This window comes from Zalophus californianus, chromosome 16 (genome assembly GCF_009762305.2).
Source record: "Zalophus californianus isolate mZalCal1 chromosome 16, mZalCal1.pri.v2, whole genome shotgun sequence".
Taxonomy (NCBI): domain Eukaryota; kingdom Metazoa; phylum Chordata; class Mammalia; order Carnivora; family Otariidae; genus Zalophus; species Zalophus californianus.
In genome coordinates, this window is record NC_045610.1 from 41,940,310 (window position 1) to 41,955,906 (window position 15,597).

A 15,597-nucleotide genomic window follows, 5' to 3' on the forward strand; every position below is an offset into this window, starting at 1 on the left:
ACCTGCTTACCTGTGTGTCTGTGTTACCTTCAGATTCACCCTCCCCCCTTCCCTAATCTAGGACATGTGGTCATGTTTTAAAACAAAACAAGATTTTTCTGGAATTAACCAGTGTCAACTGCAGCATTGCAGAGAAACTTCACAGGGCCACAAACTTTCTTTTCTCTGGCCCCTGTCCCCAGTCAACCGGGGTCCACGTTCCCCCTCTCCCAAACAAACACATCCCAGACAACATCATGAGGGTATTTTCATCTGTGTTCTAATGAATAGGGGGTCCCAGGCTAGTTAGTTCCGGCTCTGCCACCAATTCACTGGGTGACTTTTGACAAGGACCTCAGTTTTATCACCTATAAAGTGGGGATAACAATTTTTACCCTGGCCATCTCTCAGGGAACAAGTGAGGAGGGAGAAATAATAGTTGTGCCGGTGCTTTGAACTTGCAAAGAGATTATCATGAACATCATAATTATCTCTCCAGTGATGGCGGCAGCCGTTTATCGGTCTTGAGTATCCAGCCTGAAGGGGGCCTTGCTGGAAGACACAGGGATAGGGGAAATGGATGTCCTCCATCTGTGTGGGTGTTGGCTTGATTAATCACAAAGGAGTAGGCTTCATGGCAGGCAGGAGGGAATGGATGAGGAAATCTGTAGGTGTGGGCTGAGAAGAGGAAGTAATTCTTGGACACTTAGATCTCTTACGCTGTTTCTGGAGCAAATGAGGGCCCTAGAAAAGTGGGTGGGAAGGACTGAAGGGAATTGGCACTCCCAGGGGCAGAATGTGGCTGGTTTTCCAGGGACTAGTGTTCGTGGGGGGGGTGGGGGGGCGGGCGGTTGGATAAGCCCTTCACTCAATGCGTCCATTCATTCATCCTTGAACTCATCCATTCAGCAAATCCTCACTGGGTACCCAACAAAGTATCTGTCAGGTACTGAGGCTGGGTTCCAAACAAAGATAAAATGATACTAATCCTGCCCCTAAGGACGTTCTGGTCAAATGGAGAAAAGAGAGTATACACACAAATGACTTATGGATGGAAGAAAGTGTCATTAAATAAAGCAAACTTCTGGGGTGTTCTGTCGGGGGGGGGGAGAGAGTCTGGCCCGGAAGATGGGTGGAGGTTCTCTGCAGGAGGCGTCGTGAGAAGGGCCCGTGGGGATGGCAAAGCAGGATGCGCTCAAGACAAGCTACAGTGTGAGCAAAACCTGCGGGTCCCCATGTTTGGCGGCCAGGGTGCCTGAGAGGGCGCAGCAGGTGAGGCACTGGAGAGGCAGGGTTTCAGCCTGGGATGGCCAGTTGGGGAAGACGGGGGGTGGGGGGGGTGTCAGAGAAATGTATCTGCAGAAGACTTTCCCAACTCCTGGATCAGGTGCTCCTTCCCCCAGTTCCTCCAGCTGCAGGGGTTCTCACTTGGGCCTTCGGGAATCTCCTGGCTTCCTTTTCACCAGCCAAATCCTACCCAAGCTCCAAGGGTCAGCTTGAGATGCTTCACCCGGAGGTGCCGCCCCACAGCCCCCAGAGGGCTTCTGGACCAGAAGGCACAACTTTGTAAGGGTTTCCCGTGGCTTTCTTGCCTCCCGCATTGAATAGTAAGCAATCCGAAGGCCAGAAATGGATCTTCTCTCCCTCCCTTTCACAACCGCGGCGCATACAGCGGTTACCAGGGAACTGGGCATGTAGTCTCCCGTCAATCACTAATCTGATTGTTACTCACCGCCTCCTAGGATTGCTTCCCAGCACAGTTTAGCCCCGCACAAATCTTTCCCCGAACAAGGCTTTGCCACCTCCTTTTGTTGCGTGACCTCGGGCAAGTTGCTTGACCTCTCAAAGTGTCCTGTTCCTCATTTGTAGGTTGGGAATAGTGCATGGCAGTAGGAATGTGGCAAATGATAGTAATGATTACTCTTGCTGTTGCCCCTGAGAACTGGCAAGATCAGATGGTCCAGGGAACCCAGGGCTGGCCTTCCATTTTTCTTCGCTTCTAATTTAGTCATCTTCTGCTCCCATCTGCCTCCTTCTGTTTTGTCCTCCTTGGGTCTTTCCTTGTCCCCACTTATGGGTCTTGCCTGCCTTTCTCCCTCCAGGCCAGCTGTCTCTTCTCCCCTCACAGAGCCTGCTGGTGGGGGGGTGGCAGGGTGGCGGTTCTCACTGGGTGAGGGTTGTCTATTCGCCTTGCTCTCCATCAGTCAATAAAGATAAATTACAAAGTCATTTGTTTTATTTGTTCTTGTTACCTCGCGGGCTGTCTGAAATTGCCTTTCTTTAGAAAGCCCCATTTGCATATCTCTATGCTGGAGTCAAAGGCTGCAGCTGTGGTTTCACTGCAATTTAAATATTAATAAAATCTCTAGCTGTTTTTTTAAGCAGTCTGGCCCTTCTGCTCCTAGGCTGCTAATATAATTTAATCTTTGTCCTTTGCTTTGTATTTATTTAAAGGGCCATTTTAGTCAACTGAAACCAGCTGCTGCAACCTTGTAGATTAAGAACCACTAACCAGCCCACAAACCTTAGTTTTCCTTAAGCGGTCCCAGAGCCACCTCTCCAGGAGGCAAAATAGACCTCAGGTAAGTTTACACCAATCAGCAGCCCCTTACGCTAAGCCAGTGGTTCTCAAACATGAGTTTCGGCCCCACCCCCAGTTTTCCGATGCAGTATGTGGGGGGCAAGGCCCGGAATCTGCTTAGTTAAGTTCCTAGTGGTGGTGGTATTCGCCCCTTCAGTCCTCATCAGGGGATCGTGGTTTGAGAATCCCTGCACCAACCTACTTGTGAAACTACCTTATCATTCTGGGTCCCTGAAACTAGGTCTCCAAAGCTCGTCTGTGCCAGTCCCCATAAGGTGGGGGGAGACTCTCTAGTTCTCCATTGCTCCAGACCCTTCCACCATCGCTTCGATTCTCCTGATCATTCGGCCTCATTTCAGGACCCCCCGCCAACCCGGCCACCCCCGCGCCACATGTCCCCAAGCCCGGCTCTCTACAGGAGCTGGCTGTCTCCAGTTCTCCATTTCTATTTGCCCAGATTCATTTCTTTAATTTTCTCCTTGTTATGGGCAGATTTACAGGCTGTTTGAGCATCACTGAAGTACGGTAAAGGGGCCTCCGGCTCAGCCAGTCTACAGCCTTTGATAAGCAAGCTCCCGGGGTCCCTGGCTAGCAAGCCCTATTCTCTTGGGTTTCTGTGGGCAGATCTGCTGGTCCCCTTCACGCTGCCCTTCTCCTGGTGCTGCCTGCCTCTGGGGCCCTCTTATCTGCTCCTCGCAGCCTTCACAGGATACATTCGGGGCAGCTTGGCTTCTTCCGCTCCAACCACCCCAACACTGATTCCTTTCTTTTTCTTCTGCATGTTTCTGAGCCCATACTTTGTTGATGATTCTGGTTGCGTTTTTTTAGGAGGGAGATAATCTACAGAGCTCTTCTCTAGGCCCCCCTCCCTGCACCTGCATGATAATCCCTCTTCTTCCCCTGCCTTTCCAGCTCCTTTGCAGAAGTTCATTTGCGAGATAAGGACACACAGGAACTGGTTCCCCAAATGCGGCGTGCCCAGAGGGCTAGACTGTGGGGTGGAAAAGTGGGAGGATGTCTTAAAGCCGGAGGTCAAAGGAGCAAGTAGATTTACTTCATCATCAGATAAGCCTCTAAAACCCAGCCAAGCATCATGAGGCCAGGGACAGAAGCTGACTTCCGGGAAGGGTTATGCAGAGCTCGAAAAATAGGGTGGATATTTGTTGGGAGACCTCGAGAGATAATTACAGGAAACTTTTTTATGTGTCTCAGTCATCCCTGCTTTCACCCAAGATTCCTGGGGAGGCTGAGGCCTGGCTCACCCCCAGGGGCCAGCAAGCCATGACTTGTCACTGTGCCCGAAGCACTTACTTCAAGCCCACCTGCCATTACGGTTCCCACCAAGACCCATGGACTCCTTGCTGGGTAGACAGTGGCCTGGCATGAGCCCGGGAGAGATGATGCCATAGGCAAGGCTGAACTGGATTCTTTTTTCTTTTTTAAAGATTTTATTTATTTATTTGACAGCGAGAGAGACAGCGAGAGAGGGAACACAAGCAGGGGGAGTGGGAGAGGGGAGAGGCAGGCGTCCCGCTGAGCAGGGAGCCCGATGTGGGACTCGATCCCAGGACCCCAGGATCATGACCTGAGCTGAAGGCAGACGCTTAACGACTGAGCCACCCAGGCACCCCAGGATTTTTTTTTTTTTTTAAAGAGTTTACTTTCAAGTAATCTCCATACCAAGCCTGGCGCTCATTGAACTCACAACCTGGAGATCACATGCTCTACTGACTGAGCCCGCCAGGCGCCCCGGACTTTAAGGCTTTGATCACTGAAAGATAAGCAACCATAATCGGGAGGCTGGATGGAGGTGGAAACCGGCAGCTGTGAGCCAATCCTGTCAGTTTCTGCTGAGGGCAAAGGAGGGCTGCTTTCCTTGGGGAGACCTGCTGCTGGAAGGCAAGAAAATTCTACCGCCTCCCACTGTGACCCACAAAAGAGTCTAGAGTTCTAGTTGCCCTCACAACCCACTCCTCTCCCCAAGTTCCCTTGAGGCTTGAGCCAGTGCCTCTGACCCGGGTCCGTGACGGATGTGGGTGGGAAGCTCCATGATGGGGCAGAAAGGGCATGGGTTTAGATTTCCAGGTTGTCATTTACTAGCTGTGCAAACTCTGAGCAAAATCTCTTTCCCATTCTCCTTTATTCAAATGAGGTGCCGAATACCCACTGCCTAGGGCTGTGATGATGACCCCAGGACAAACGTGATGCCAGTTCCTTCCGTTTTCTCCACTCTTCCCTCACCCACCCACCCTCCTTACAAACGTGGCAGCGCTGAATAGTGTGGGCATTTACTTCTTTTTGCCTCTAAGAGGACTCTAATCTCTGAACATGTGAAGACCAAAAAATGATGATACAGATTCTTATCTGTGGATGAAGTATGTTAAATAGGAGTGGTTGTCAGAAATCTCAAGATACCCTCCCCAGATTCTGTCCCCTGGTTATTCAATCAAACACTAATCTAGGTCCTGCGGCGAAGGGGCTCTGCAGCTGTAGTTCAGGTTATGGACGTTAAGACAGGGAGATCACCCTGGATTACCTGGTGGGCACAGTCTAATCATCCGAGCCCTTAAAAACAGAAATTTCTCTGGCAGGAGCTAGATCCGGCAGTCAGAGAGATGAGGAAGGGGAAGTCAGAGAGACTCCAAACATGAGAAAAGCTTTGACCAGGGTTGCTTGCTGGCTTTGAAGATGCAGCTAGGGGTTCATGAGCCTAGGAATGTGGGAGAGGCTGAGGGTGACCTCTGGCCAACAGCCAGTAAGGAAACGGGGACTCTCAGTCCCACAACTGTGAGGAACAATCTGGCCAACAACTTGAAATGGCTTGGAAGTGGATTCATCCCCCGAGCCTGTGGAAAGGAACACAGCCCTGCTGCCTTGATTTTGGTCTTGTGAAACCCGAAACAAAGAAACCACCAGTTGAGCCAACTTGGCCTTCTGACCTACAGAACTGTAAGATAGTAAATGGATGTTGTTTTAAGATATTGGGTTTGTGACAATTTGCTATGGCAGCAATAGCAAATACAGTAGGTACTGAAGTCTTCTCGGTTAATGCTCGGAGTCGGTACTACTGTTACCCCCATTTTACAGATGAGGAGACTGAAGTACAGTGAAAGGGTCTGAGCAGGTCTGCAGCTGTAAGCCTCAAGAAGTCATGGCCGGTGGAAGTGTTTGCTACCAAGTTTATTGGCAGGTGAATAGCACAACATTTACAAAACATTTTGTACAATCAGGTCTGTACTGCCCTCACACACTGGGGGACTAAGGAAGACCTAGTCCTTCCAACAGCTATAAACAGTCCTGGATAATGAGTTGATGAAAAACACTTTCTCTTCCTTCGGCAAACAAAATTATTTATGAAGCTATACAGTTCAGCAAGAGGAGGCACAGAGAAAAAAATTACCTCAAGGAAAGCAACAGCTCCTTTCCTGGTGGGATCCATCATTTTACAGACAGGAAATATCCATATCAGAGATCTTATGTTTCAAGAGGAATGGGTGACATATCAGAGCTATAACAATAAACACTGTATTTATTTCTAACGGGGAATTAGAAGACTCTCTTCGGACAACAGTTCTTGAAGAGATTCTATTTCAGAGCACATCAGTGCTAAGAAATTCCTTTGAAATCCAGTGACTATAGCACAGACTTCTGGAGATCAGGGCCAGTGTGACTCCCCTCTCCTCTAACCCTCAGGGTTCATATTTATATCTATTACCTGCCTCTGAATCCCTCTGCCACCCCCCGCTCCACTCCAACATTTGAGAGCCGCCCGAGGACTATTCTGATTTTAAGTCACGTCACAGATTCCCCAAGTACTTGCCTTCCACTGAAGGGTCTGACTCTTGGCCTTTACGAACACAGGGTTTTAGAGGAGCAAACTTAGGGAGACCAACTATTCTCCAGAGGCCAGCATTCTGTGCCTCCAGCTCTAAGCCAACATCCCCAGTATGAGGACTAGGGCTAGTAAATAATGAATCAGCATCTTGCTCAACTGGTGGGGTTTAAATGGTTTTAAATTCTTTTCAGGTGAAAAATTATGACAATTTTGTGCTCATGGGAGATTTCAAAGGGTGACTTAAAGCAGAAAAATCTTTAAGGGACTCTTGCACAGCCAGAATTTCTTCTCAGGCTAATGTACATAAAATATTCAGTAACCAGGACTATGGAAGGACTGAAGAAGAGCTCCTGGGGCCTGGAAAAAGGCTGCTTCTTACGATCATTCTCGGGGTCCTGTGGAGACAGGCTCCAGACGCTGCATGCATGGCTGGCTGGAGTGAGCAGCAGCTCCGGGAATCTGTGGGATCAGGTAGGTGTCCAGCTCCTGGCACTGGTAGAGGGCTACACTGTCCAATACCCACTCTCGGGTCACCACAGGTGCCTCACACATCTGCCCAATCGCTGGGGACAGAGAACACAAGCAGAAATTAGTGTCACTTCACTTTTTCCCAGACCAGACTCCTGTCAATCTACTCCGGGAACCTGGTTGTAGGAGTTCATAGGGTCACTCGGGTGAGTGCAAAACTGCTGATCTTAAATAATGCTTCAGGACACAGGACCTCATTCAGAAGCCTGAGGAGTGACTGCTGGTGAAAGCCTACAGCCTCTGGCAACTTTACTAACAGGAACTCCAATCTGTTAAAGGAGAAGTCACCAGGGGCGCCTGGGTGGCTCAGTCGGTTGAGCGACCAACTCTTGGTTTCTGCTCAGATTGCGACTTCAGGGTCCTGGGATGGAGCCCTGCGTTGAGCTCTGTGCTCAGTGTGGAGTCCGCTGGAGATTCTCTCTCTCTCCCTCTGCCCCTCCCCTGCTCTCTCTCTCAAATAAAAATAAATAAAATCTTAAAAAAAAAAAAAGTCACCAGAGAGCACAAAACGGCACTGCAATTTAATGATTTTGCAACCTTAGGTGAGAAAGCAAAACAGTATAAGCGTGATCACATTTGTGTGAAATATATGCGTGTACATATATATGCACACATGCATGGAAGAATTTTACCATCACCATCTCTAAGTGGTGGGATTACTGGAATTATTTCATTGTGTTTGTGCTCATTTATATATTTTTTTATTTTTTATTTATTTATTTTTTAAATGTTTTGTTTTGTTTTTTAAAGATTTTTATTTATTTATTGAGAGAGAGAGAGAATGGTAGAGAGAGAGCATGAGAGGGAAGAAGGTCAGAGGGAGAAGCAGACTCCCTGATGAGCAGGGAGCCCGATGCGGGACTCGATCCCGGGACTCCAGGATCATGACCTGAGCCAAAGGCAGTTGCTTAACCAACTGAGCCACCCAGGCACCCTCATTTATATATATTTTTAAAGATTTTATTTATTTTATTTTATTTCTTTGACAGAGACACAGCGAGAGAGGGAACACAAGCAGGGGGAGAGGGAGAGGGAGAAGCAGGTTTCCCACTGAGCAGGGGGCCTGATGCGGGCGGGGCTCGATCCCAGGACCCTGGGATCACGACCTGAGCCGAAGGCAGAAACCTAATGACTGAGCCACCCATTCACCCCTATGCTCATTTATATTTTATGTGATGAACATTAATTAATATTTAACCCCCACCAATGGAAATAGCTCATGCATTACTTTTATAAATGCCAAATGAGCAAACCACTGGTTTTTTTTTTTTTAGGAAGATTGTTGCATTTTTTTTTTTTTAGATTTTATTTATTTATTTGACAGAGAGAGAGAGAGAGAGATAGTGAGAGAAGGAACACAAGCAGGGGGAGTGGGAGAGGGAGAAGCAGGCTTCCCGCCAAGCGGGGAGCCTGATGTGGGGCTCGATCCCAGGATCCTGGGATCATGACCTGAGCCGAAGGCAGACGCTTAACGACTGAGCCACCCAGGCGCCCCAGCAAACCACTGTTTTAAAAGGACATTTTAGCCATTCATTCATTCCTTCATTTATTCATTCAAATATTCACTGAGCACCTAGAAGGTCATTGAGAACTGTGTTAATCACTGGGTGATCTGTGGTGAACCAAACTCATCACACAGGACCCCATATGTCACAGGCACATGTCCATGGCCTTCTGAAGCCCCACACAGGTGCACCATCTACTCCAGTTGATTGAAACAGGACATTTAGGCCTAAAATCACCACAGTCATCTGCAGACTTCATCTGGGCCCTGCCATCCATACTTCTCTGGACAAAGGCTTACAGCAAGACTTACCATGGAAGCCACTGTCCTCTGCCCAGGCGTCCGGCTGCACAACCACCACTGGGTGAGTACCCTGCATCCCCAGGAAGGAAACAGCATGGAGGGTATCAGAGCTGGACTTTTGCAACAGTCACTTCACCATTTCTTGATGGTGTGCTGAAGCAGACTACTTAAGGTGCCACCACAGAAAGGAGGGGAAGGGCATAAGGCAAAAAGGAAGCGTTGAAGGGAGAACATTCCCTTAATAAATTAAATACTTAGAGAACTCAAGTCCTTACTGACACTCCACACATGAGAGTTTTCTGGCACTGGCACATGATCAGAGAAAGCTTGGGCTAAGAGAGGCTTCCGAGGCCCCCTGGCAGGGTACACAGGGACTGATGGGTGCCAGCCTTGCTCCGTCATAGGACAGATTTTGTGTTGTCCCCCTCTGACAGGGCATCAAACACTTACCTTGCTGAGAGTGAATAACGAAGGTTCCTTCACCACAGAAGCCCCACAGAGGTGCACCATCCACTCCAGTTGATCTAAATAGCACAGAGAGACCTAAAATCACCACAGTACTCTACACACTTAACCTGGGCCCTCTATCCCACACTCCTCTGGATGAAGGCTTACAGCAAGACTTCAAAGTGGGAGAGTCTCTATCTCTGCTCCAAAAGGACAGAGAGGCCTTGAACTAGAATCTATACCAGGTATGGATTCTAAGTTTGCCACCGATATGCTACCTACCCTGGTTATTGGTCCCCAGAAGGCCCCTTGGTAGATAAGGTTTGACAGTCTCTCAAATAAAACACTTTGGAAGAAAAGAATCTAAGATCCAATTTCCCTAATTTGCTAAATTGCTGGCTAAGATACTGTGAAAAAATACCTGTTTGCTTTCCCTCCCTCCCTGCCTAATTCTGTGTTGGTAATTGATAATCACGGCCACTGAGGGCACCATACTTGGTGGTAATTACTGTAAATGTCAAGAGACAGGAAGATAATTCATTCAGTCAAAAAAAAAAAAAAATACACATCATCCTGAACGGAGACTCAGTACATCAGTGGGGAAGGGCTCCGTGCTCAGCTGGAATTGACACACTCAGGGGAACAGAAATCAAAAGGGACTGTAGAGATGTTCCACCTGCACCTGGAAAATCAGCAGAATGGACCAAGGAATGGCTTCTGGGCCTCTTTGGGTGCTCTTTTTTCATCAGTCCGTTTCTGGGGATTGTGGAGGTGGCTCCTGTTTGTCTTAAAGAACTGAGATCAACTGACTCATCTCCAAAACGATACCTGTTAGGGACCTCGTTTTCATTACACCAAAGAACAAAAACACTGAGAAATCCCCAAGTGGCACTTGGAAATTTCATAAAAATCCAATCAATAACCAATAGAGAAGACAGAAGTAAAATTACTTTGCTGGGCTCTCTTGCTACCACTCATCTGTCCCTGACCAGATGCCAAGGCCATCTTTTGAGGAGTAAGAGAACCTGATCCCTGGGGAGGAAGTGGGCACAGAAGCAAAGGTAGGTGGACTTTGTTTCGAAAAGAACCAAATCTATACACATGCCAGGGCCTCAGTGCCACACAACTCCAGAGTTGAGCCACATAGCACTCCTAAACATAACATCACATTCAATGTCAGAGTTAATTAGAAAATGTTCATCAAGAGTACTTCCCTGCTTGCTCTGGGCCTGTGTGGGGCCCCAGGCCTACAGGGCTTATGTAGCTGCCGTGCTTGTTTCTCATTATCAAATGAAGATGATTTAGGAAGAGCAGAATTCTTTCTTAACATTTACAAACCTGAAAGGTATCTTCTCCCCACCTTATTCTTTCCCTCCTTTCTTAAACCAAAGGCCAGTAAGGGCAGCTCTTCCCCATCTGAGCACAGAACACTGCATCCTAGAAGCTAAATCTTCACGGCCTTCTAGCTCTTGAGAAAGAGCACAGGGCTGGTTTTTTGACATAGGGTAACGTTTAGGTGCAGTTTTGTCTGACAGATCGTAGAGAAACAGAATGAGCTCTAGAGCACCTCGCCAATCTGAGGAGCCCCGTTAAGACAGTCTCTCCTATAACACTCCACCATGTAAGAGAAAGGCTGGTGCTGGACTCTGCACTTCTCCCAGTTTCTTACCTGTGGGCATGTTGGTAAAGGGCCCATAGCAACAGACTTCTAGGCCCCTGAAGATCTGGGAGAAGAGTGGGACAGAGGGATGGAGAGAAAGAAACACTAATTATAAGAGTATGCATTTTATAAAAAACAATATAAACAGACTCTCCAAAATGAAGGACTTTCTTTTTTCTTTACCACCTGATAATTTCTTTTCTTTTTTGTTATTTAATAGAGAGAGACACAGCGAGAGAGGGAACACAAGCAGGGGGAGTGGGAGAGGGAGAAGCAGGCTTCCCGCGGAGCAGGGAGCCCAATGTGGGGCTCGATCCCAGGACCCTGAGATCATGACCTGAGCTGAAGGCAGACGCTTAATGACTGAGCCACCCAGGCGCCCCTACCACCTGATAATTTCTGCTACTTCCTGGAGACAAGGAGTCCAATGTCAGAACACTGATGGATTTTAGAAGACTTCTAAAAAAAGTGAGTATGTAGTTGATCCACTCTACAGTCATTCTTTGTTATTCAGAGGCTGAGCATCTCACTTTGCCACCAATCAGGCACAGGCTCCTTCCTGGTGACTTCACTTCTTGTTGAGACAAAAAAAACCCGGGCCTTCTTTATATTTAATAAGAGGTTTGGATGGCAAGAAATTCAAGCTATAAGCTGCAGTTTGTTTATCCAGACTTGGTACGTCAATTCTAACCATCACCCTAACTGGCAGAGAGGTCTATGTTGATTTTACATGCTCCTTTTCTCCTCTTTCTTCTGGCCTCTGGACATCTGTTCCTTCCTCCACACTGCTCTAAGACTGGCCCTTGTTCCTTCAGGCAACCTAAACTGTTTTTTGTTTTTATTTTTAATCTAGAAGTTAATCTAATCTAGAAGTGAAGCCTGGTTCTGCCTCTTCTCATTGAGCTGACCTGACTGCCTGGTTTCCAGGAGACACAGATTATCCTGCACCTCCAAGGTGCCTCTTCCACTTACATACACTGCTCGCTAGCACCATCCACAAGAACTTTCTGGGGGGCCTGGCTGGCTCAGTTGTGGAGTATGCGGCTCTTGATCTCAGGGTCGTGGGTGTGAGCCCCATGTTGGGTGCAGAGATTACTTAAATAAATAAACTTTAAAAAACAAAAGAACTTTTTGTGATGATGGAAATGTTCTATATTGATGTTAATAAGGTGGCCACAAGTCACATGCAGCTACCAAGCTCTTGAAATGTGGTTACAGTGAGTGAGGAACGAAACTTCATATTTTATTTAATTTAGTTATCTAGAATTTAAACAGCCCTTGTGTGGCTCATGTTACAGGCAGATTCTTATACATACATTGGCGCAGGTTCTTAGGCAAGCACTAGGGTATCATTTTTATTTTTTTTAAAGATTTATTTATTTATTCGAGAGAGAGAGAGCACGCACACCACGAGCACCAGTGGGGAGAGGGGCAGAAGGAGAAGGAGAGAGAACCTTTCAAGCAGACTCCCTGCTGAGTGCAGAGCCCAACGTGGGGCTTGATCCCACAATCCATGAGATCACGACCTGAGCCGAAACCAAGAGTCGGACGTTTAAACGACTGTGCCACCCAGGTGCCCCACTAGAGTATCACTTAAAAGACATGCTAAAAACTCATAATGGCCTTTAGGAAATGAGCCTCCCCACTCTCATCTCAACTACAACCACAGAATAAGAAAGAGCGGCAGGCTGGGGCGCCTGGGTGGCTCAGTTGGTTAGGTGTCTGCCTCTGGCTCAGGTTGTAGTCTCGGGGTCCTGGGAGCGAGCCCCACCTCGGGCTCCCTGCTCAGCGGGGAGCTTGCTTCTCTTTCTCCTCCCCTTCTGTGCTCCCTCTTGCCATCTCTCAATCTTGCTCTCAAATAAATAAAGTCTTTAAACAAAACAAAAAACAAAAACAAGAGCAGCAGGACAAGTCTGTTTCTGTTGTGACAGCATCCATATATGCCATTCTTAATATCTGTATGAATAAACTGCATCCCAACCTGTTGACAGGATCTAGATACTCATAATGCTAAAAGCTCTCCCCAGGCGGCTTGCTGGAGCCAAATGTTGCTGTGAAAAGTACAAAAGATTAGGAATTTTTATATCCAAGCTGACACTCACTCATGAGGATGTCTAGTTATGAGATAAGAAATCTGAAGTTTCATCTCTACAAATACATTTCTTTTACATGGGAAAATACTACAGTGACATTTAGTATCTTCAGAATGTCATTACTTTGACCAGGCACTTTCCATCATTGCCATCCCAAAATTGGGAAAAATCCCCAAACACTGGAATTTCCTTTGAAGGAGGAAGAATCTGGTGCTAATTCTGCCTTGCATACAGTGGAATAAAAACAAATAGCTGGCTCACACAGAACTCCCCTGGGGTGAAGGCAGAAGCAGAAACAGGGCCAGCAGCTCTTCTCGGCATCTGGAAGTTACTTGATAGGCTCAGAGGGTGGGGTTGGGCTGACCCCAAGGGTTCAGAGTTCTCCCAAAGCAGTTTTCTCTAGAAAATCACTTCTAGTGGTTCTTGCTCAAGTTCTATAAAGGGACAGACGGTGCTCCGTATGGGACTGTTCTGAAATGCTCAGTGGTGCACATTTAAAAAAAGAAGAAACGCTGACTAGGCGCGTAAGCGCTCAGTCAGTGACCTGAGAAAGCAGCCAGTTCAGGCCTGACAGGAAGGTGTGAAATCTTGCCTGGACTTCTCCCTGAGAGGGCAACATTGCTTTGGCTCCATCATCTGCTACAGTATGACCTGGGGAAAATCACAGAGTCTTCCTGGGCCTCTAGTCCTTCATTTGTAAAGTTGTTAGAATAATCTACTTTTTTCCTCTGTGAAATCTTCTATACCTTTCCAAGAAACTATGGTATTATTATTATATTATTTTTAAAGATTTTATTTTATTTGAGAGAGAGACAGTGAGAGAGGGAACACAAGCAGGGGAGTGGGAGAGGGAGAAGCAGGCTTCCTGCTGAGCAGGGAGCCCAATATGGGGCTCGATCCCAGGACCCTGGGATCATGAGTTGAGCCGAAGTCAGACGCTCAATGACTGAGCCACCCAGGTGCCTGATGGTATTATTTTTTTTAAGATTTTTTAATTAAAGTTTTAATTTATTTGAGTAATCTCTACACCCAACATGGGGCTCTAACTCACAACCCCAAGATAAAGAGTCGCATGCTCTTCTGAGTGAGCCAACCAGATGCCCCTAGTATTGTTTTGTTAAAATTTGGGGCCATATGACCCAAGAAATTCTGATATTGTTAAGAGCTCAGATTCTGGAGCTTGACTATATGTGTTCAACTAGTCATGGGTTCCCAACTAGCTGTGTGAGCTTGGGCAATTTACTCAACCTCTCTGAGCTTTCATTTGCTCATCTATAAAATAGGTATAACTAGGGGCACCTGGGTGGCTCAGTCGGTTAAGTGTCTGACTTCAGCTCAGGTCGTGATCTCAGAATCCTGGAATCAAGCCCTATGTCGGGCTTCTTGCTCAGCAGGGAGTCTGCTTCTCCCTCTCCCTCTGCACCTACACCCTCTCATGCTCTCTCTCTCAAATAAATAAATAAAATCTTAAAACTAAATAGGTATAATTATAGTACACACCTCATAGAGCTGCTGTAAAAAAATTTTTTTTAAAGATTTTATTTATTTGTAGGGCGCCTAGGTGGCTTAGTCAGTTAAGCGTTTGCTTTCGGCTCAGGTCATGATCCCAGGGTTCTGGGATAGAGCCCCATGCCGGGCTCTCTACTCAGCAGGGAGCCTGCTTCTCCCTCTCCCTCTCCCTGCTGCTCCCCCGCTCCCCCTGCTTGTGCTCGCTCTCTCTGTCAAATAAATAGATACATACATACTCTTTAAACAATTTTTTTTATTTATTTGAGAGAGAAACAGCACGAGGGAGCAGAGAGAGGCAGAGGGAGAGGGAGAGACAGACTCCCCCCTGAGCAGGGAGCCCAACGTGGGGCTTGATTCCAGGACACTGAGATCATGACTTGAGCCAAAGTCACTTAACTGACTGAGCCACCCAGGTGCCCCAAGCTGATGTAAAATTGTTAGTTAATAGATCGCGTGTTTAGAGCAGACCCTGGCATATAGTATACATTGTAAAGATGTTTGCTGTTGATTTATCGATCACTTTCTCTTCTGTGCTTCCACAGACAGCACTGTGTACATCTCCCTTGCAGCAATGACCACACTACTTTACAGAAAGACACCACGGTGAAGTGGAGACAGCAAAGGCCTTAGATTCACATCTGTTTCAAATCCTAGCTCTGCCACCAGCTGAGATTTGAACCCCAGACTGGAGTCCAAAGTACATAGTTTCTCTACACCTCTAAGTTCCCTCCTTCATAAAACGGAGAGAATACTTATTTACCTTGTTGGGCTAGGAGAACTAAAAAATAACCTAGGGGGACCTGGGTGGTGCGGTCAGTTAAGCGCCTGACAATTGGTTTTGGCTCAGTTGTGATCTCAGGGTTGTGTGACTGAGCCCTATGTTGGGCTCCAGACTCAGAGCACAGTCTGCTTGATATTCTCCCTCCCTCTCCCTCTGCCCCTCCTGCTCATGCTCTCTCTTCTAAAATAAATAAATAAATAAATAAATAAATAAATAAATAAATCTTTTTTAAAAATTTAAAAAGGGGCGCCTGGGCGGCTCAGTCGGTTAAGTGTCTGTGTTTGGCTCAGGTCATGATCTCAGAGTCCTGGGACTGAGCCCCGAGTTGGGCTCCCTGCTTGGCGGGGAGTCTGCTTGTTCCTCTCCCTCTGCCCCTC

At 47.3% G+C, this 15,597-nt stretch overlaps 1 protein-coding gene across 12 annotated transcripts in view; it reads right to left on the minus strand.

Moving 5' to 3' along the window:
• Positions 1–5,731: 5,731 nt before the first annotated feature.
• Positions 5,732–15,597, minus strand: part of BRCA1 (BRCA1 DNA repair associated) — a 67,316-nt gene continuing 57,450 nt past the window's right edge. For 10 of the 12 annotated variants that reach the window (XM_027624565.2, XM_027624569.2, XM_027624567.2 and 7 more), the window contains 4 exons: positions 10,847–10,901; positions 9,181–9,254; positions 8,740–8,800; positions 5,732–6,958 (listed from right to left, as the gene is read on the minus strand). In XM_027624565.2, coding sequence (XP_027480366.1) covers positions 6,777–6,958; positions 8,740–8,800; positions 9,181–9,254; positions 10,847–10,901 — 372 coding nt within the window. In that variant the 3' untranslated portion in view covers positions 5,732–6,776. Of the gene's footprint in view, positions 6,959–8,739; positions 8,801–9,180; positions 9,255–10,846; positions 10,902–15,597 lie in introns of those variants that run through there. The other 2 variants (XM_027624570.2, XR_003525088.2) reach the window with 2 other exon arrangements.